Source organism: Trichosurus vulpecula, chromosome 9 (assembly GCF_011100635.1).
Source record: "Trichosurus vulpecula isolate mTriVul1 chromosome 9, mTriVul1.pri, whole genome shotgun sequence".
Taxonomy (NCBI): Eukaryota; Metazoa; Chordata; class Mammalia; order Diprotodontia; family Phalangeridae; genus Trichosurus; species Trichosurus vulpecula.
The window spans coordinates 138976221-138997338 of NC_050581.1; the positions used below are offsets into that span (position 1 = coordinate 138976221).

The 21118-nt window shown below is 39.8% G+C and overlaps 1 protein-coding gene across 2 annotated transcripts in view; it reads left to right on the plus strand.

Moving 5' to 3' along the window:
* Positions 1 to 21118, plus strand: part of EGFR (epidermal growth factor receptor) — a 242471-nt gene that overhangs the window by 194210 nt on the left and 27143 nt on the right. For both annotated transcript variants that reach the window (XM_036739422.1, XM_036739423.1), the window contains exons 16-20: positions 3337 to 3375; positions 5648 to 5789; positions 6921 to 7043; positions 8025 to 8123; positions 17681 to 17866. In XM_036739422.1, the coding sequence (XP_036595317.1) occupies positions 3337 to 3375; positions 5648 to 5789; positions 6921 to 7043; positions 8025 to 8123; positions 17681 to 17866 (589 nt within the window). The remainder of the gene's footprint in view (positions 1 to 3336; positions 3376 to 5647; positions 5790 to 6920; positions 7044 to 8024; positions 8124 to 17680; positions 17867 to 21118) is intronic.

The window sequence follows — 21118 nt, forward strand, 5'->3', positions numbered from 1 at the left end:
CTAAGTTCAGAGAAGCCTCATAGTTAGGTTTAAAAAATGTAAATCATCAGTCACCCTGTAACATTTTTGAGACTTTTCCAAACCTTCCTAAGTCAGAGTGAATATGACATGCTGAAAGTAAACACCACTAACCAGGGAACTAAGGTTCTTGTAGTCTTTCCAATGCTTATTAAAAATTTTCATTATCATCATCATCATTAAGAGGCCTATCCAACATCACTGCCTGCTCTCTTTGAAGTCCAGAGTTCATTATTTTCCAGAGCCCAATCAGCCTGTTATTAGGCAACATACCTTCCTGACAGCTGATCAGAAGTCCTATCTCCTTATACTAAAGGCAACAAACACGTCTTTGCTAAATATAGTTTGAAATTTCAACACATCTATGATTTCATGGGTTTGGGCACTTACTCCCTGCACTGGTGAGATCACAGACCATCTATATCATCTCCATCTGTGTTCACGGGGTTCGGTAGAACCTCCATACAGGATCCTTCTAGCATACTGGAAATTCTCCTCAGGGTCTTAGTATTCTAGGCAACCAGTGCAGTATGAAATGATAGAATGAGCACTGGATTTGGAGAAACAAAAAATCTGGGTTCAGATCCTAGCTGTGTCATGGCCTATCTGTGTAATGTTGAACAAGTCATTTCTCTTCTCAGGGGCTCAGTTTCTCCATCTGTAAAACAAAGGGATTGGAGTAAATGACCTCATGAGTCCCTTTCAATTCTAAATTTGTGCTCCTATTCTAAGGATAGAATTAGATACTTTAGCAAATGTTTTGCTAAAATGTATGTCATTCTTATACGATAGCTAGGTGGTGCAGTGGATGGAGTGTGGGGTCTGGAGTTAGGAAGACTCATCTTTCTGAGTTCAAATCTGGCTTCAGACACTCACTAGCTGTGTGACCCTGGGCAAGTCACTGAACCCTGTTTGCCTCAGTTTCCTCATCTATAAAATGAGTCAGAGATGTAAATGGCAAACCACTCTTGTATCTTTGCCAAGAAAACTCCAAGTGGGGTCATGAATAGTCAGACACAACTGAAAAATGACTAAACAACAAACTCTTACCTCTCCCCCTCACTATGCAACCAGCCTCCTTCCTTTTCTACCCACACGTGTGCTCAATGAAGTATCTGACAACACTTCCTATGTAAGAATCACCATTGGCAGTAATACTCCATGGCCCACTCGTACCCACCATGCATCTAACCATTACCCTTTGGAGTCCCTGCCATTCTTATTCTTTGATAGCAATACCCCACAAGTAGTCAGAATTAACAAAAAAAAAATTGGTGTTATTTTTATATCATTAAGCAGCTTGGAAATCATTGAAAGCACAAGCTTTCAACCTCAAGCAAAGCACAAGCAGTCCAACCTCATCTCCTTTAATTCTGGGCCTGGTTAATTGTCCATCCTTAGCCCTTGTTTGGCTCAGCATAACCTTTTACTCAAGAAGGGTAGGAAGTAGATCTTTACTAAATATGGGTTTGGGGGTTCACTCCCCCCAATCTATCTGTGACATTTGCTTACACAATTACCATTTAGAGCTACCATCTTAAGGCAAAAGAGGCTTTAATAGACAGGATACTAACAGGTTATAATCCCAGTGGCTGAGGGGACATGTTAATGTGATTAAGCCTTTAAACTTTTATAATAGTTTCTATTTTCTGCACCTATCTTCTCCTGGGACCACAAATCACTTTAACATCAGGTAGCAAAGGAGCTGAGTAAGGAGTATGAAAAGAAATACTGCCCTGCAATTAATAATGCTTGGCCTTATCGCCGATGGCTTGGTCCCACAAATTCTGTGGCTGCGGGTTTATAAATTCTGCCATTAATTCAACTGAATGCCCAGGAGGAATTTTCAGTAGTTGGAACTCAGATCTTCATTTTCCTTTGGCATTGGGACAATGAATGAAAAGTAGAGGTCATGGGAAGGTCTTGGGAAGCTTAGAAAATGATAAAAAGATAGTTTCTCATTTTGATTAGGACTTGAAGTAACCTATGCTATTACAATTTGTTTCACCTCCAAAAGGCCATAAATTAGACAGAAACTGACCAGCTAAATTAGATTCAGATTAATAATTATGGAGTAAGTTAATTTAAAAAAAAGCTTGTTAGTAATGAAAAAATTGATCTGTCTACTTGGTGTGGTGAAGGTGAGAGGAGGTAGTAGTTGAGAAAAAAGAGTCCAGATCAATTATTTCAACAGAGCAGAAAACTCTTGCAGTAGAACCTTCCTCCACTAATTCAAATCTGTATCCCACCTATAATTTATTCTTAGTGAGAGTTGTCTGGGGGCACTGAGAAGTTAAGGGACTTGCTCACAGTCAGGCAGCTAATCTGTGTTAGAAGCAGGACCTGAGCCCATTATTCCTGAACTTCAAGGTCAGCCAAGCCCCCATCCACTTATCTGAGTCTATATTAACTAGTTCTGAGCAGTTAATATGTTGATAGACAACTTTGTGGCTGTATGACTGTGAATCAGGGAACATCATAATCTCTAAAGAATCCAAAGTGCAGCTTAAATCAACAAGTATTTATTAAGTACCTACAGTTGTTTTAATGACTGGGCATAAAGGGCACCATGCTGGGGATAAGAAGGCTACCATATATTTCTAATGATATCTTGCATGCAAAAAATAGTATAAGGCATTTCACCAAAGATATGTATGATGGGAAAAAGAGGTGAGCCTACGACATAGTGAGTATTAGCAATAAGAGTTGATAGCTGGGCTGTCATCTAGTTAGCCTTCGAAATGTAAAAGCTCCAGAGGAAGGGACAGGATTTGGTTCTCATATTTACATCACTTGAATTCTGTTAGCTTCACTCACCTAAATTAAATTGAAAATTAGAGGCCAGGCATCCAGATGTTCTCTATATACAGTACTATACATCTGGAAATATCTTCACAAGTGACTGCATTTTTCACTTTTCATCTGGGCAGTAGCCATCCACATATATAGTCCTACCCATTCATTCATTCATAGACATACAGACCACCGTGAGACACATATGCCTATGGGACATTCCTGTAGTCAGTAATTTAAAGCAAACGTATTTATTTATAACATTCCTTCAACTTGGGTCATGCCATTAATACAGTTATCAAAGAAAATACATGTAACTCACTTGGCAAATTTTAAAGCATAATGTAAGTGTCAGTTTGGGGGTTTAATGTATTTTGTTACAAAGGCTGATCAGATTAAAAGGAAGTAATTAGAATCCATTTGTGACCAATAGATGCAGTAGAATTGTAGACTCTGATGAATTTTTTAAGGTGTGGTAGCTGATGTTGATTTGTTTTTGTTCTTTTTCTCTCCTTCCTTCTGCAGATGTGAAGGTCCAGGTCTTGAAGGCTGTCCCACACCTGGGTAAGTATTGCAGGTATACATCTACCAATTCATTAGTCAGTCAGTCAACAAACATTTGTTGAGTGTTTACTATGAGTCAGATACCGTGCTAAACACTAGGGATACAAAGAAAGACTAAACAAAGAATTCCTTACCTTCAAGGAGCTAACTTTTCATGGGGACAGACAACACGTAAATAACTAGGTGATTACAAGATATACACAGAATTATATGGAAGGTAATCTAAGAGGGAAGGTGCCACCAGCTGAGTGACCAGGAAAGACCTTCACCTGAAGGTGGAATCTGAGGTAAGACTTGGAGGAAGCCAGGCAATGAATGACAGGTGAAGGTGAGCAGAGAGAGTATTCCAAGTTTGGGGGTCAGCCATGAAATGGAGTGGGCTTTTCAAGCAATAGTAGCTAGGTAAATGTAGCAACATAAGAAAGCATATGGAGAGGAGTAAATGGAAAGGATTGGAAAGTAGAAAGGGGACAGATTACGAAGGGTTTTAAATGCCAAACAGACAATTTATATTTGATCCCAGAGAGCTAAGAGGGATCCACTGGAAGCTGCTGTGCAAGTTGGTGACAGGGCCATTTTGGCCTCTGAGTAGAGGATGGTATTGGAGTGGTGAGAGACCAGTGGCTACAAGACCTGTTAGAAAGCTGTTGTGATGGTCCTAGGCCAGAGGTGATCAGGGCCCCTCCCTGTGTGTTAGGCCCTACTAGCAAAGACCGTGTCAACCACTATCATTTTTCTGGCTTCATGTTTATGCTCTCCATTTCACTGATGGAAATCATATCGACATAACATTTAAATTATTGCAGATTAAAGTAGTAACTACAGTTTCAAAATCAGTCTAAATTTAGCCTCCACTAATCCAGACCTTTTTCCCTCTGGTGGGCTTGAACCAGTGAGCTTTGATTAAATCTGGTCTTTTTTAAGATTTGACCTCCTCATGTGGGAAAATTGGAACACTAATGCATTGTTGGTGGAATTGTGAACTGATCCAACCATTCTGGAGAGCAGTTTGGAACTGTGCCCAAAGGGCTATAAAACCGTGCATACTCTTTGATCCAGCAATACCACTACTAGGTCTATATCCCAAAGAGATCATAAAAAATGGAAAAGGATCCGTATGTACAAAAATATTTATAGCAGCTCTTTCTCTAGTGCCAAAGAACTCAAAATTGAGGGGATGCCCATCAATTGGGGAATGGCTGAACAAGTTGTGGTATATGAATGTAATGGAATACTATTGTTAAGAAATAATGGACAGGTGGATTTCAGAAAAACCTGGAAACACTCACATGCGGAGTGAAATGAACGTAACCAGGAGAACATTGTACACAGTGATGGCAACATTGTGCGGTGATCTACTATGATAGACTTACAGCAATACAGTGATCCAGGACAATTCCAAAAGACTCATGAAGGAAAATGCTATCCGCATCCAGAGAAAGAATTATGGAGACTGAATGGCAGATTGAAGCACACTATTTTCACTTTGGTTTTTTGTTTTTTTTTTCTTTCTCATGGTTTTTCCTTTTTGTTCTGATTCTTCTTTCGCAACATGACTAATGTGGAAATATGTTTAACGTGATCATACACGTATAATCTATATCAGATTGCTTGCTGTCTTGAGGAAGCGGGAGGGAAGGGAGGAAAGGAGAAAAATTTGGAACTCAAAATCTTACAAGAATGAATTTTGAAAACTATCTTTCCATGTAATTAGAAAAAAATAAAATCCTATTAAGTGCAAAAAAAAAAATTTGACCTCCTTCTCATGGGACAGATGACTTGGCAGTTCTACTCATTTGCCCTTCTCTGTGATTTTAAGGCAAGAGCAAGACACTGTCAAGTTCTTTTCTTCACCCATTCATCACTTCCTTCTTTACCTTTACCTGTTTCTGAACCCTGATCCTGATCAATTTTGTGTGTCTCTTATTGTTTTCATCTACCTTCTTATTCCACACCAGCTTTTTTTCTACTTTAGATGTCATACAGCCTCCCACTTTTGCTGTTCCTAGCCTTAATTGCATCCTACCCCATTTCCTACTGAAGGAATTAAGGTAGCCACTTCCTGTGCTTTTCTGTCTCATGTGGTGGTATGTGACATTTATAGGTTGGGGTTTTTTGTCTTTGATGAGGATTTTTAGCTGTGGGGTAGAGGAGAAAGGGAACTTTAGGTGTTCGTTTTTAATGGCCAGTGTGCCAAAACACAAGAAATATACTTTTATTTCATTGATAAGCCCATCAAATATGCTTTCCTCTTTTTCCTTCTCCTTTCCAGGCCCAAGATCCCTTCCATTGCCACTGGAATTGTAGGTGGCTTTCTTTTACTGTTAGTGTTGATCCTTGGCATTGGTCTCTTCATCCGAAGGCGCCGTATTGTCCGTAAACGCACATTGCGCAGACTGCTGCAAGAAAGGGAGGTAAGAAGCCAGGATTCCATCTTTTCCAGTTGAGAGTTTATTATGGAACTGACAAGACTTGTATAATATAGTATAAAGTGCTCTAATCCCAGAGCCATGGGACCTGGTTCAAATTCCACCTCTGATTCAAGTGATGAGTGAAGCCAAATTTAGTTAAGGTGGTCGTCAGGTCATCAGCACACAGTCTACCACTGGACCTCTTCTTGAAGGCTTTCTGGCCAAAATTTTCATAATATTAGAAAACCCAGAGTTATCTCCATACCATGATGAAGCATCAGTGCAGGATTTTATTTAAGGAAATAGGATATTATGAATGGAAAATACCTATGTCACAACAAGCTTCCATTAGGTAGTTGCTTGTGTGTGATGTTATACTTGGAATTAGAAGTCAATTCATGCCAGCAACTATTAACCACCTACTGTGTGTTCAATGCTATGCTAGCCTGTATGATGTACAGAGTTCAAGAGATTTAATACAGTCCTTGACAGTAAAGGGGGGAGGAAATCACAACTTCCACCTATTATTGCCAGGCAGCAATGCCAGTGGAGAGAAATGAGTTTGGTTTCAAGTCTTGCCTCTGAAGCTTACTTATGTGACATTGGCCAAGGCAACTAAACCCCTAGGCCTTGGGTGCCTCATCTGTAAAACAAGAGGGTTGATCTAGATGCCCTCTGAGTTCCCTTCCACTCGTAATCCCAGCATATCATCAAGATGGCCACTGCCCAGATACCTTCTCCACCAAACGTTTTCTGCTCTTGCCTGAGAGGAATTTTACCTTCCGTGGAAACACCTCTCCAACACCATAACCAAAGTGATGGGATAAAAAGATTCACTTGACAAAACATTGTTCTATAGCCAACTTTGTTGGATTATTATATATTCCACAAAGCAAGCAATGCTTACATGTGAATTGCTGCTATCTTCAATCACCCTTCATGTTCTTTTAGAGAAAGTACCTCTTTTCTATTCAAAATTTTCTGGTAATTAATTGAGATTAAATAAGAACCACAAACAGCTGTTCATTAGTATTTGACCTCTATGGATGTTTATTCTCTGTACTTCTGGTTTTCACTGTCTCTATGTATCATTCACAGCATTTTCAACAGGTCCTTTCATTTTTTTCTTAATAGCTTGTTGAGCCTCTCACCCCCAGTGGAGAAGCTCCCAACCAGGCCCTTTTACGGATCCTAAAAGAGACAGAATTTAAAAAGATCAAAGTTCTTGGCTCTGGAGCTTTTGGCACAGTGTATAAGGTAAGATGATCCAGACACATAGTCATAAGGTGGATAAAAGGCCTTTGATTGGCTTGACACATTGACTGTGGATAGAGATACATAGACATATGAGAGATGCCAAGTACCACAAACAATGGCAACAGAAGAGTGTATTATAGGTATATTTTTACTTATTTTTACCACATGTTGTTTGTGGCATCAAAGACTTGGGAACTTCCAAAGTCTTCCTCAGACTGCTAAAACTTTTCTAGCTTCTGTGGCAGATCAGTGGCCCTAGGGATAACCTGTGCCATGGACCCCACACATTTTTTTCATGAAAAGTTACCTCTTTTTGAGTGATGAAGTGAATATAAATAAAGCATGAAAAGGGAACATTTTAAAGACATACAGCATCTAATCCTAAAATTGGTTTTGTTTTCTATTTTCATTAAAATTCTTCCTTGTCCATAGAGTAATTTCTTTAAGTCCCATATTTATCTTTTGAAAGTTCTAGGCCTACTATTACATATTAGCTTCATGATTACCATAACCTTTATCTAGGTAAGTGCACTCATGCAATGCAGCCGACTTTCTAAACAGTTAGTTCGTGAGAAATCATAGTCCTTGTCAGTCTTTCTTGGCAGGCAGTGACTTAGATTGGAGTTTATTGTTTTTAAATATTCATTTTTATCACAAACTCGGCCAAAATCAACAAGCATGAACATATCCTTACACAAAGAACAGAATGAATGGATTGTACACATCTCCATCAATGTCTGGTGTATATAGATTGGAGTTTTTTTAAAATGTATATTAAATTTAACATGGAAGTTCCATTATATTGCCTGATTGATCTATACCCCCTTCTGAACTTCTTTCTGATTATTTCCTATGAATCTATATGGGGTATATTTTCAATAAAAATAATCACATTTGCAATTCAAAGTACCAGGAATGGCATTTCATATCATGTTTTGATGTGAACTCTTCTAGGTAATAACTTCATCATTCTTATTGCAGGGACTGTGGATTCCAGAAGGAGAGAAGGTGAAGATTCCTGTTGCCATCAAAGAGTTAAGAGAGGCTACTTCTCCAAAAGCCAATAAGGAAATTCTTGATGTGAGTTTTCCTCTTCAGTCTATAGACAGAAATCTTCATGTACCTGGCATTTCAAATAATTTGGGGATTTGGCTGCAGGAGTCCCTTTTCTTGAAGCAAGCACACTGAAATATGCCAATCCTGATTTTATTTAAGTATTTTCTCCAGTACTCCTTTCTGAACGTTGCCTTTACTTGGTTCTTCTCTCTATTGTAGTTAGGATGAAGCAGTGGTGTGAATGAAGCCCCTTGCTCCCAAATTGTCTCCTAAAGTGTTGTCTCCCCTGGCTTGGCTCAAAGAAAAAGGTTTGAGAATTCCGGAATTGAAGGTTAAATATTGAGACCCACAAAACAAAATATCTTCAAGTCCAAGACTTTTTAAGAGTAGTTTAGTTTAAATGCTTTTTGCATTTAAGCGAAATGCAAATGGGCTATATGCTTGTTGATTGATTAAATGTATTGCACTTTGCCCAGTATAGAAGCACTGTATTCCACCATTCCCTGGCTTCTCCGAAAGAAAAAAAAATTTTTTTTGAAGTCAACTCTGAGTTATCTACATGTTGCTTATTTCTTTTGTGGCATTTCCAACTGTGACAGCTTCTTCCTGCACTTTGCCATGTTCCTAGGTCTCATTTTACGGCTGTCACTCTGTATATGCTCAGAAAATGCAGGCTCATTTTAACATTAGCCTAAGCAAAACATAATTAGGAAAATAAGCCTGCTGGAGCTGAATGGAACAATGAAAAAAGATTATAGAGTAAAAATACCTGGAACCTATCCCAAAGCTAAATGTGGATGTTTGGGATTATAGCAACACAATTACATATCAAGGGTAATTCATGGTGGAAGGAGACCTACATTGATGAGGCAAAATGTGAGAAGCACATTGTAACCTTAAGATGCTTCACAATTTGATCTTCATAGTACCCCCTGCCCCAGGACGTAAACAGGGGAGGAATTATTGTTACTATCATGTTTTGTATATGAGGACATGGAAGCCATTGAGGTTAAGTGACTTGCCCAAGGTCACACAATTAACAGCTAGATTTACAAAGTATTTTATAAATGTTATCTCATTTTATTCTCAGAACAACTTTTGTAGGTAGACTTTTTATTTCCATTTCATAAATGAAGAAACTGAGGCAGATAGAGATAGCATGAATTATTGCACGGCTTAGTAAGTGTCTAAGCCTGGATTTGAACTCAGATCTTTCAGACTTCAGGTCTAATGCTCAATCTACCCTGCCACCTCACTGCCTGAGATGCAATTTCTAGTTTAGTGTTCTTTCAAGAACACATACTAAACAAATAAGAAAAAGTCAGATTTTTCCTATTTCCAAAGCTCTAAAAACCCAGTTTGTGTTGAAACTTGGTCACAGAAGTCAGATAATTTTTTTCCCCTTGTTTGGATCCAACCCACAGCATGAAAACACAACAAGAAGCCAACAGAACATAGGCCTGATTGTAATGTACACTGACATGATGCATCCCTCTGTGGCCAAGTAAAACACCTTCTCTGCGTTTCACACCTGAATTAATTAACTCTGTGAACCCCTCCCTGCTTTTATGAGCTTCTTTGGTAGAATCCTTCTGGATACAAGATGCTACACTAATCAGTTTGGCATCATTGAAATTAATTATAGATTTATCAAATAAATACGTGTTCCATTTTAATGATTTACAAGCAAACCCTTACCACCTACCTCATAACAAGCGATGGTGAGGAGCATTTAGTAGTGAGTGTCAGCTGACGTAGGGTGACAGCAGAGGGGACAAACACATGGCATTTTTCACGTACTGACTCTGGCCCCCCTCTCCTAACTATCCTGCTTCAAAACCTCTCGGAGAGATGGTTTGTTGGAAGAAATGTGAACCCTGATCCTAATCACCCTTAGCAACTCGTAGAGAGGGAAGCAAAGACAAACAGTTCTGAGCTATCCTGAGACTAATCCAGACTTTTACAGAGAGAGAGAGACCATTATACAAGAGTGTTCCAGGAGATTCTACATTGAAACTCCCTTTCGCATAAAAAGCTGGAAAGCGTCCTAGACCCAAAACTGATTTCAAGAAGTAGCTGTTACTAACTTGCTATAACTTTGCTTCATTTGGTGTAGGCATCCTTCCACTATCATTTCAATATTCTGTGCCTCAGTTTCTCCTTCTTTAAAATGATTAAAGTGACCTAGATCATCTCCAAGGCCCCAAGTCTTATCCTTTTTTTTTTTTTGAATTGGACCTCTGATTTCATCAGTGTAGAAAATGTCCAGTGAGGGAACTCCTTTGACTAACATTAATCAATTGGTCAACATGCATTAAGGGCTTGCTACGTGGCAGGTAGTGGCAAGTTGGACTAATGAATAGAACACCAGGGTTAGAGTCAGGAGGACCTGAGTTCAAATCTGGCCTCAGACACTTACTAGCTGTGTGACCCTGGGCAAGTCACTTAACTCCTATTTGCCTTAGTTTCTCATCTGTCAAATGACTTGGAGAAGGAATTAGTAAACTACTCCAGTATCTTTGCCAAGAAAACCCTAGGGAAAAAAGTCCATGGAATCATATAAAGTCGGATACAACTGAACAACATACATCTAAGAATGTGTCATGTGCTATGTAAACACTAAGGATACAGACAGAAGCAAAATACCAGTTCTCTTTTCCTCAAGGAGATCCCAATCTAATGAGAGAGACAACATACAAATAACTGTTCATACAAGATATAGAGAAAGCAAATGGAAGGCAATTTCAGAGTGAAGACAATGGCAGTGTCTATGTGTGGGGAGGGGCAGAAGGAGGAGAAAGGGGTCAGTAATGGGAAAGACCTTGTGCAGAAGGTAGGATTTGAGCTGAATCTTGAAGGAAGCAGCATGGAGATAAGGAGTGAGAACACACAGCCCTGGAAAAAGGCATAGAGCTGGTAGTGGTAAAACATCGTGTGCAAGGATTGGTTGTAGAGCATGCAGATGGGATTAAATTGCAAGGTGACCAGGAAGATAGGAAGGGGCCAGATTGTGAGGGGCTTTAAATGCCAAACGTACTCTATTTCGTCCTCAAAGAATGAGTGAGCCACTGGGGTAGGGTGGCAGTAAGAACCACAAATCACTTTGGCTGAGGCGTGGAGGCTGGATTGTAATGGGGAGAGACTTGAGGCAGAGAGCTCAAACGGAAGGTTATTGTAAGAGACCAGGCAGGAGAAGATGGGGGCTTGCACCAGTGTAGCAGCCCGGTGAGTGGAGAAAAATGAGTGAATTCAAGACATTTTAGGAAGAAACAAGGACTGTTCTCCAACTTAAAACCTTTAAAAGCTGCCAGGAGTACTGAGAGGTAAAAGGAATTCCCTATGGACATGTAGTAATTTGAACACAGGTCTCCTGGACCCTCAGCCTCACCCTCTCTCCATTACCCAACACCATTTTTCAAATCCTACCTTAAGATAAACAATTCTACCTACGTAGAATCTCCATTACTCTCTATTATTTTGCCTTTTCTTCTGTCTTTGTTCTATTCACTTTCTCTTCTCTTATACATACTTCCCATCTTTATTCCTCTTCTCATTCCTTAATTGTTACTGTGAGTGAGTTGGGCTAGGTGCCAGACTATCTTTTTGATCTTCTTGTGAGGCAACTGTACTTATGGAAGGTGGACCATTGGAGTGGAAGGGGAGAGACTGGCTAAAGAGGGCCCAGGCTGTAGCGCATGTTCTGTATAACCCACCATGAAGGGCAGACCTTATCATGCTGTAAGGGTGGAGACCACTTTTGTCCTGTCCTTCCAATACACTTTAAAGGAGGCTTTTAAATATGTGTGTGTGTGTATGTACATATATATGTATATTATTAAGTTTTGAAAAGATGTGAACCATCCACTTTATTTTCTAAAATCAAATGTTTTATTAGAAACAATACTTAACAGCAATATAAGCAAGTAAATTGCTTAGTAATTATTTTTATTTAAGTTAACTCATTCCAATGCATAGACTATTATAATACTTTTCAGTCCCTATTTCATTTGAGTCTCCATCAGTATTTTTAGTGCATTCTTTATCATTCACCTTTCCTTATATGATTATCATTAGCATGTATTCCATCCTTCCAATTCTGGTTTTTTTCCCACTTTATATGATTTCATTAAAGCCCTTCCCACTTTAGATCTTTGAGCCTATGATCCTATGATCCCTTGTAGATTTCTCTGAATTCTTATCATCTTTCTCTTAATAACCATATCAGTCTGAACTTTACCAAGCTGATGAGGGCCAGTGAATAAAGAGAAAACATGACGAACAGCATCTGCTAAAGTCCTCATGTCCACACAGGCCAGCTTTGGCCCTGAATGTAGGAGAAAATTATTCCCATGGTATAATTGTAGATGAAGTGAAATGGTGTTCTTTTGAATTATCAAAGGCGTGTAATTTAAGTGGTTCAGATAAGCGAACGTGCTCTTTTTTCTCCCTGTTGGAAGGCATCTGGCAACTAACACACACAGATTCCAGACTATGTTTACTTTTGATGATTTGGTTAACTAGAGAAATCCTTTCCAACTCTTCATACGTTAAAAATGTTTCAAAGAATACAGGGACAAAGATGAAGCAGGACTGAAAAATCATTGAGGGGATGGGACAAAACAACAAGGCATTTCAAGGTCACCAAAACATCACCGAAAACCTGAATTTGCTGCTCAAAAAACATCCATTCTCATCTTTTAGTTTGCTTTTTGATGACCAGTCCCACTGGGGCTGGGCTAATTTAGGAGATTGTTGAGGAATACCAAGCATTCTTGGGGTGGGTCATGGTGTACTTTAATGATTTCCAAGATAAACAGCTAAAAACAAAGCTCACTTTAATTTCTGTGCATTCTGAAAGGGACACCCGCCTGAACAATGATCCTATTATGCTTTTTTGGGGGGGAAGCCATGACCTAGTTTCATTTGGGATATCAGATTTAATAGGCACTGAGAGAATTGGGAAGAGGGCCATGTTCTGTGTGGCCCATCCACCCACTCCCCACATTCAGTTCCCCAAATCCCCCATCTCCAGGTCAGTTCCTTGTAGACCGTACAACAGATGGGCAGCTTGAACTGCTCAGGTCTGCAATTTTTTTTCTTTCCACTAAAATAAAGACTACATGGATCAGAATCTCGACCAGATCTAAAGGAAATCAGAATGGAAAGAGAATTTCTTTGGTGTTGTGATTGTACAGCTTCCCAGATGTAGGGGAGAGACCTGATTAGTACTTGTTTGTAATTCAGCTGTGTGCTGATTTTTGCCTCAAACTTTCTAGCACCAATTCAGCAACACTGATGGAAAGAGAATCCAAAACAGTATTGTTAGTACCTCAGGAAAAATAAAATAAAAGAAGCTTCCAGCATTTTTGCAACTACAACACAGAAAAGACAATCTTGGGCCAAGTGACACCATTATGTCTTTTCACACTCCATTGATGGGAGGAAAACTGAGGCATAATTGATAAGATGTAAACTCCTTGAGCAGTCTTTGTTTTTGATCCCCCAGCACCTAGATAGAGCTCTTCCCAACATGGAGCAGGTGGTTAATAAATAGTTGTTGACTGACAATGAATTGCCTGGTGCAACAAGGAGGGCTGTGATAGAAAGAGCCAGTAATACGGGTTAGTAATCTGGGTGTAGTCCTGCTTCAACTAACTGGGGGCCAGTCAAGTCACTTCTCCACTGAAATCATGGATTCAAAACTGGAAAGGATCTAAGAGGTCATCTAAACCAACCTTCTCATAAAATAAGGATAAGGAAATTGAAGCCCAGTCAAATTATGACTTGCCAAAGGTCACACAGTTAGTCGTTGGCAAAGCTGTGGTTTGAACCTCTTTCTTGTGACTCCAAAGTATTCTGTCCATTCTACTATGGTGTTTCCTCACCAGTAAAATGAGAAGCAACTAGGTGGCCCAGTAGATAGAAGATAAGACCTGGAGTAAGGAGGTCCTGAGTTCAAATCCAGCCTCAGACACTCACTAGCTGTACCTGTTTGCCTCCGTTTCCTCATCTATAAAATGAGGTGGAGAAGAAAATAGCAGAACCACTCCAAGTATCTTTGCCAAGAAAATCTTAAACAGAGTCATAAAGAGTCAGACACAACTGAAACAACTGAACAACTACAACAACAAAAATGAGGGATGGTCTACCCAGACACCTGATGATCTTTCTGCCTCCAATATTCCATAAAGAAATGCTTGAAAAATGAGAGCATATGGTTTAAAATATTCTCCTCAAAACCTGCTTCTAAGGATATGTGCCCCCTACTCAGGAAAATAGTCATCCCAATAGGCTTCATTGGGTACCGACTTCATTCACCACTCAGCAAACATCTTCAGAGCTCAGAAGCTGTCTCTGTTCTCAAGGATTCATGGCCTAGTGTGACAGTCAGCTGAATCCTCCCTTGGTTGCTTACATGTCTGACCTTAACCTTGGCCTCAGCTTCCACAGCTGTAAAATGAGAAGGTTGGACCACATGTCTGCTGGTGTTCCTTCTAGCTCTAAGTCTAAAGTAATTCATAGGTAATTCATAGGAACATAGCACAAACCTTAGAAATCATCTAGCCCTAACCCATATTATAGCCAAGAAAAGTGGGGGCCATGGAGAGAAAACGACTTACCCAAGGTCAAACATTTGGCGTGTATCAGAGCCGGGACTTGTTCCTATAACTAGAGTAGTTACACAATTTCCTTCATCTCAGTTTAAATCCAAGACTATAGTAGGGATTTATGGTAGGCAGAGCACTGAGATCAGCACTGGGAGATACCCAGACTTTATCCATGACATGAGCCTTGCCACCAGGAAGGAGACTATGATCCCTACATGAGTTACGGCAGTTCAGAAAATAGGGGAAAGGAAAAGGGGGGAGAATTATGCAACACCTACTATGTGCCTAGCACACAGTAGGAAATGGAAAAATTATTTATATAACACCTCCCATATGCTAAGTACTTTACAAATACTATCTCATTGAATTCTTACAACAAGCCTGTGAAATTTTATTGTTTACGAATGCATAAAATTTATTTTATTCAGTTGTGTCTGATTCTTCATGACCCAATGGACCACAGCAAGCCAGGCTCTTCTGTCCTATGCTATTTCCCAAACTCTGTCCAAGCTTACTTTCCCTGTTTCCATGATACTATCAATCCGTTTTCCTTTTGCCTTCAATCTTTTCCAACATCAGGGTCTTTTCCAATGAGGTAGCTGCTGTTATTAGCCGCAATTTACAGTTGAAGAAACTGAGGCTAAAGGTTAAGGGACTTACTATCCAGTAGATAGTAAGGATCTGAGGCTGGATTTGAATTCAGATCTTCCTGACTCCAGGCCCATTCACTGGCCCAGCTACTATCAAAATGGTGCAAAATGAGATGGAAGAGCTATGGAGTGAAAGGTCACTATCAGTTTGGAGATCAGGCAAGGCTTTTTGGAGGAGGTGGAACTAGGGCTGAATATAGACAACATCAAAAGACCAGAATTTTCAGTGCCACTGAAAGGAAATTACTGGGTGCCATGTAGCTGTTAGTAGGATATTTCTATTCAGAACATCCCAGGAAGGGAGGGAAGGACGTCGTAGCTGTTTCACAGCTGAAAATCAAACAACAAAACCCAAAAGGACAGAACTTGAGTTGAGCCCAAATCACTAGGGGAGCCAAGAACAAAGTTTGATCATGCGGGTTCTGCTCAAGCTCTCTAGTAGACCAGTTGGCCTCTCCTACCTCTCTGGGCAATGAGCATAGAACTGCAGAATCAGTCTTCTATCTACCATTCGTGCTTTGAAGTGAGAGTCTTAGAATTTAGGAATGAAAATTTAGGGTTCTCTTTTTCTTATTAGAGCAGGTTTTTTCTCTCTAAGAGCGGGGCCAATTGGACTTTCTCTGTCCAAGAATGGCAGGAAAGTTAAATAAATTACACATTCATCAGTCGGTGTCAAATTCAGGACCCTGATTTGGCAGTCCTTGGTGGATGGTGTGGGTGTAACAGTGTGTTTAATTGCCTGGTTTTCTCATCATCAGAGGGATGTGGGAAAGTTCACACACCTTTCTTCGCCCCCTTCCACCACCATCCCCCAGTTTCCTCTTCCCCCACAGCCCCAGGAAAACAGATAATTGTTTCTGGCTCTCTAATAAAATCCAAAGCCCCTTGACAAGCCTTAATTTGGGTTCCTTTAAATCACTTTTTGCCTGTTTTGAATAGAGGATCAAAAGCACATCGAACATGTTAATTCAAGTGTCCTAAAGGTTCTCTCCATAATCGATTGACAAGCTGCTACTAAGAATGTATTTTGTGCCAGGCATTGTGCAAATATTGGGAGGAAAGGCAGAAAAAGCTAGATAAAGAAAGGCAGAAACATGGCCCCTGCCCTCAAGAAGCTCCCAATCTAATAGAGGAGACAGCATGTAAATAACTTGGTACACAAGTTATATACAAGATATACACACATATAGTCAAGATTCCTCTATGAAAATTCTGTGACATGTTGGTTCTGTGACTTGGATGTCCTAAAAAGAATGAATACCCTGATATGTCATTGGTGTCTCCTTCCTTACTGCCCCATTGCAGTATGGAAGCAACCCTGTATTCTTGAAGGCTGTGCCGATGTAGCACAATTTCTGGCATAACCTACATGAAACTGGAAAGGCTCTGAGTCCAGATCCCACAACAGACTGTGCTTTAATGGTCAAGGGCCAGCAAAGCAAGTTCTAAGAGGAGCCGTCACCAGAAGGCTGGCCACCAGGTGATTTTTTTTTTTTGGCCGTAGCACCCAATAAAATTGACTGCTGAGACATGGAAGGCTACTGGCATCATTACAGAGTTCAGGGGACACCAATACTGACATTGCTGAGTTTAAAGCCCTTCATAAACCAGAAACAACCACTAAAGGTTATTCATTTCATTCATTCATTCAACAAGCATTTTGGAAGCATTTGGCACATACTAGTAACTCTCTTGGGCAACGGAGAACAAAACAGAGACAAAAATCAGACAGCCCTCCCATCAAAGAGCTTACATTTTGTAGGGAAAAGAAACATGTAAATAAATAAATATAAAATATCTACCAAGCAAAATCTACTTGTTTTATACACTTAAGACCCCTAAAAATACTTTTCTCTATCACCTCAGTTTGGTTGCCTACAATTGGGTTAGTGCCTTCAAACCAACCCAGTCAGGTCCTAAAGCACCAAAATTTTCATTGGGTTGCCCTGTCACCTTTTTAATCTGTAGTAAATATGACTTTTAGGCTGCTCTTCAATACCATAAGACAAGATGAAATGTGAAAAATTCATCAACGTGTCATAACTACATAACCCTGATAGGTCTTAAATCTGGAAATATCCAAAAGGTTAGTTGAGGCAATGAGGTAATGTAATGGATAGAATTCTAAAATTGAAGGAAGACCTGAATTTGAATTCTTGAATTCCTTCTTTCTCTTCTCCCTTCCGTCCTTCTCTCCTTCCTCCTTATCTTTCTTTTTTTCTTTCTTCCTCTCTTACCACTATTAATAAAAATAACTTATGACCTTTCCTTTTGGTCCTTGCATTCAGGATGGTACTCATGTTTTCTCTCTTTATCTGAGCAGGAAGCCTATGTGATGGCCAGTGTGGACAATCCCCATGTGTGCCGTCTCCTGGGAATCTGTCTGACTTCCACAGTCCAACTCATAACACAGCTCATGCCATTTGGTTGCCTTCTGGACTACATACGGGAACACAAAGACAACATTGGCTCCCAGTACCTTCTCAACTGGTGTGTGCAGATTGCCAAGGTAAATAAAAGGGCTGTAGAGCTTGGCAGAAAATATTCATAGAAGTAAGCAACCATATTGAAAAGCACCAATGGGAATAGTCAAGGGCCCTGAGGCAAGGCTTCATTAGAATCATTTGAAGAAACTGTCAGTGTTTAGCCTGGAAAGGAGAAGACTTAATTGGGGACTTACTAACTGTCTTAAGGTATTTGAATGGCTATCAATTGAAAAAGGAATATGGCCTCAGTGGATCCAACTAGGAGCAATGGATGGAAGTTGTAGGTAGGTTCAAAGTTGTTCAGAAGTGGAATGAGATGCCTTGGGACCATAGGACCATTGATATGAAGCTGAAAGGGAGCTCTGGGTTCCTCTGGGCCAAGTTCTCCATTTGTAGATGAGGAAACTAAGGCCCAGAGAGAATAAAGGACTTGCCCCAGGTCACACAGGCAGTAAGTACAGAGCCAGGATTTAAACTCAGGTACTGTCTAGCTCTCTTCCCACAGTATCACACATTGCCAGTAGTGGGTTTTCCTTCATCACATGTCTCAAGCAAGTACTGGACAACCATTTTGAAGGGTGTTGGAAAGGAGATTCTTGGCCAATATTTGGTGAGACTGGATGATCTCTGGGGGATCTAGGGAACACAGTGGATAGAAGGCCTGGGCTGGATCCTGAGTTCAAACCAGGTCTCAGAGACTTACTAGCAAGTCATTTAACCCTGTTTGCCTCAGTTTCCTCACCTGTAAAATTAGCTAGAGAAGGAAATGGCAAACTACTCTAGTATCTTTACTAAGAAAATTCCAAATGGGTTCATGAAGAGTTGGACATGACTGAAAAACGACTGACCAAAAATGATGATCTCTGAAGTTCTTCCTCACTCACAATTCTGTTAGTTCCTCTGTCATTCCTTCTTAAGTTGGTAAAAATGATTCACACTAAAAGGGAAACAAAATTCAACAAGTTCCCATTTTTTCATGGGACAGCACAAAGAATACAAAATCCACCCAACATTCTAGAAACTCACCTCATTTTATGAATTAAATTTTATTTCCTTACCCATAAAACATCACTGAAGCTATTAACAAAGAACAGATTTGACTGGTATGGCTTTCTTCTCTTCTCCAATCCACTCCCTCCATCTCAAGGGAGATAGATGGTGATGAGCCAAAATGTAGCCAAAAGTAGCAGAAGGGAGAAGGGAAATAGAGACCTGGAAATCTGCCCTGAAGTGATTGTGTTTTCTGTTGGCGTGTGTGTGTGTGTGTGTGTGTGTGTGTGTGTGTGTGTGTGTGTGTTAGGGTGTGTGTACATATGTACTCTCTTCAGCATTTTGTATTTAAGCAACTTCTTGAAAGGACTCCTCACTTTTACCGTCCTTCAGACCAGCTTTATTCTCAGAGGACCTTATTCTAATACCAGATGAAATTTGCTTGATATGCTCTCAGAAGACTTACATGTCACCAAGCAACTGCCAAAAACTGAGCAGTCCTCTGGTTCGAGAGCCTAGGGGGTTCTGATAGGCATGAAAACAAATCTCTTTTCACTGCCTAGGTGAATTTTCTGAGTTAGTAATGTATAATGAAGACCTGGATTTAAAGTCAGAGAATATAGATTTACATGGCAATTCTGCTACTCATTGTCACCTTAGACAATAATAATACTAGCCCACATTTATGTAATGCTTTCAGGTTTGTGAAGTAGTATCACATTTGCTCTTCAATATAACCCTTTGTGGTAGGCGAGCAAGTTTAAGTAACTAACCTCGTGTCACACAGCTAAATAGTATCTGAGGTAAGATTCAAACACAGAGATTTCTGACTGCCACTATGCTCCAAAATATGGTATGCCAGCCTACCTTCCTCACTTTACAAGAGAGGGCTGGACTAGATCAGGTGTTCTTAATTTCTTTGTATCTTGGATCCTTGAAGCCTATGGACCCTTTTTCAGAGCAATGTTTTTAAATGCATAAAATAAAATGCAAAGATTTACAAGAGAAACTAGTTATATTGAAATATAGCTTTTAAGCTTTTTTTTTTTTCCTTTAAGTTCACAACCCCCTAGTTAAAGAGCTGGGGACTTAGATGATCTCTAAAGTTTCTTTTAGCTTTAGATCTTTTGGTTCCATAATTATATTTGGTTACAACATGGGGAAAAATTGATGAGATTTCAAAAGACACTGTGAAAGATTCTTTTCCATAATCAATCCGAAAATATAAATTCTCCAAGTTATTGCTATTTTTTCCAAGTACTATTATTTTTTAATAACCTGAGAAGTAACAAGTTCTTAGAGTCCCATGTCCTAAATTATAGGGCCCACCTCTCCCCTTCTGCTCAGGCTGAATATTGCACTTGGGACAGCTTGATAGTATCTTTTTATCTCTCAACTCCACATTTTCAAAATGGAAATCATACTTTTTTAGGATACCACAATAAGTTAGGGTAGTAGTGATATGATAGATAGTAAATAGACATTATACTACAGTAGGGTAGTAGAAAGGATCAGTTGCTGATGTTACTGGTTTTATAGACCAAGATAAACTTGGCCTTGATATTCTCTTCCTGTTTCAGAAGATGTCACAAATTTGGGGGTCTGAGATATTAATGAGTAGTCTACTTGGCAAGATGCCATGAAGAAATGACTCGGTTTCAAGGAAGACTATAATATTCACCTACTCAGAAGAATTCCTAACTTCCTACCCCATGAGTTACCAAATTACCATTAATATGCAGAAAATTGTATGGATAACATGTTCTTAGTTTTGTGCCCCATATTAACTAAGGACTCAGCATATCTGTAACTGCTAATTCATTAAGCCAACTTCTCCTTCCTGATCTATGTGATCTATGGCATCACCAAATATCCTTTCTGAGCCCCCAAATAGATGACCAGAATGATTAGACTATTTCCCCATAAATACATTGAAATTCAGTCATCAAAGACCATCCGCTATGAGACCAAGCCTATTGATAAGAAGAACCAGGCATGGAGATGTCCTTCATTCATGAAAGTGGTTATGTACTGCATCATATACCCAGGGGGTTCTCCTGGTAAGCACCAAGCTTTCTATGGTTCTCATAAATACATGCCTTTTTCTCCTAGCTGCACCCCTTCTAGAGATTTCAGTGTTCCGCCCTTTTCAGTGCTCTTAGCCGAGGGGTGTGGTCTGTATAGTTCTGTCCAATTCAACTCTTGATTCGCTGGGAAAACAGTATCCTCTTCTACATTTCTATAGATCCTGATCCTATGAACATGGCAGAATAGAATTGATCATG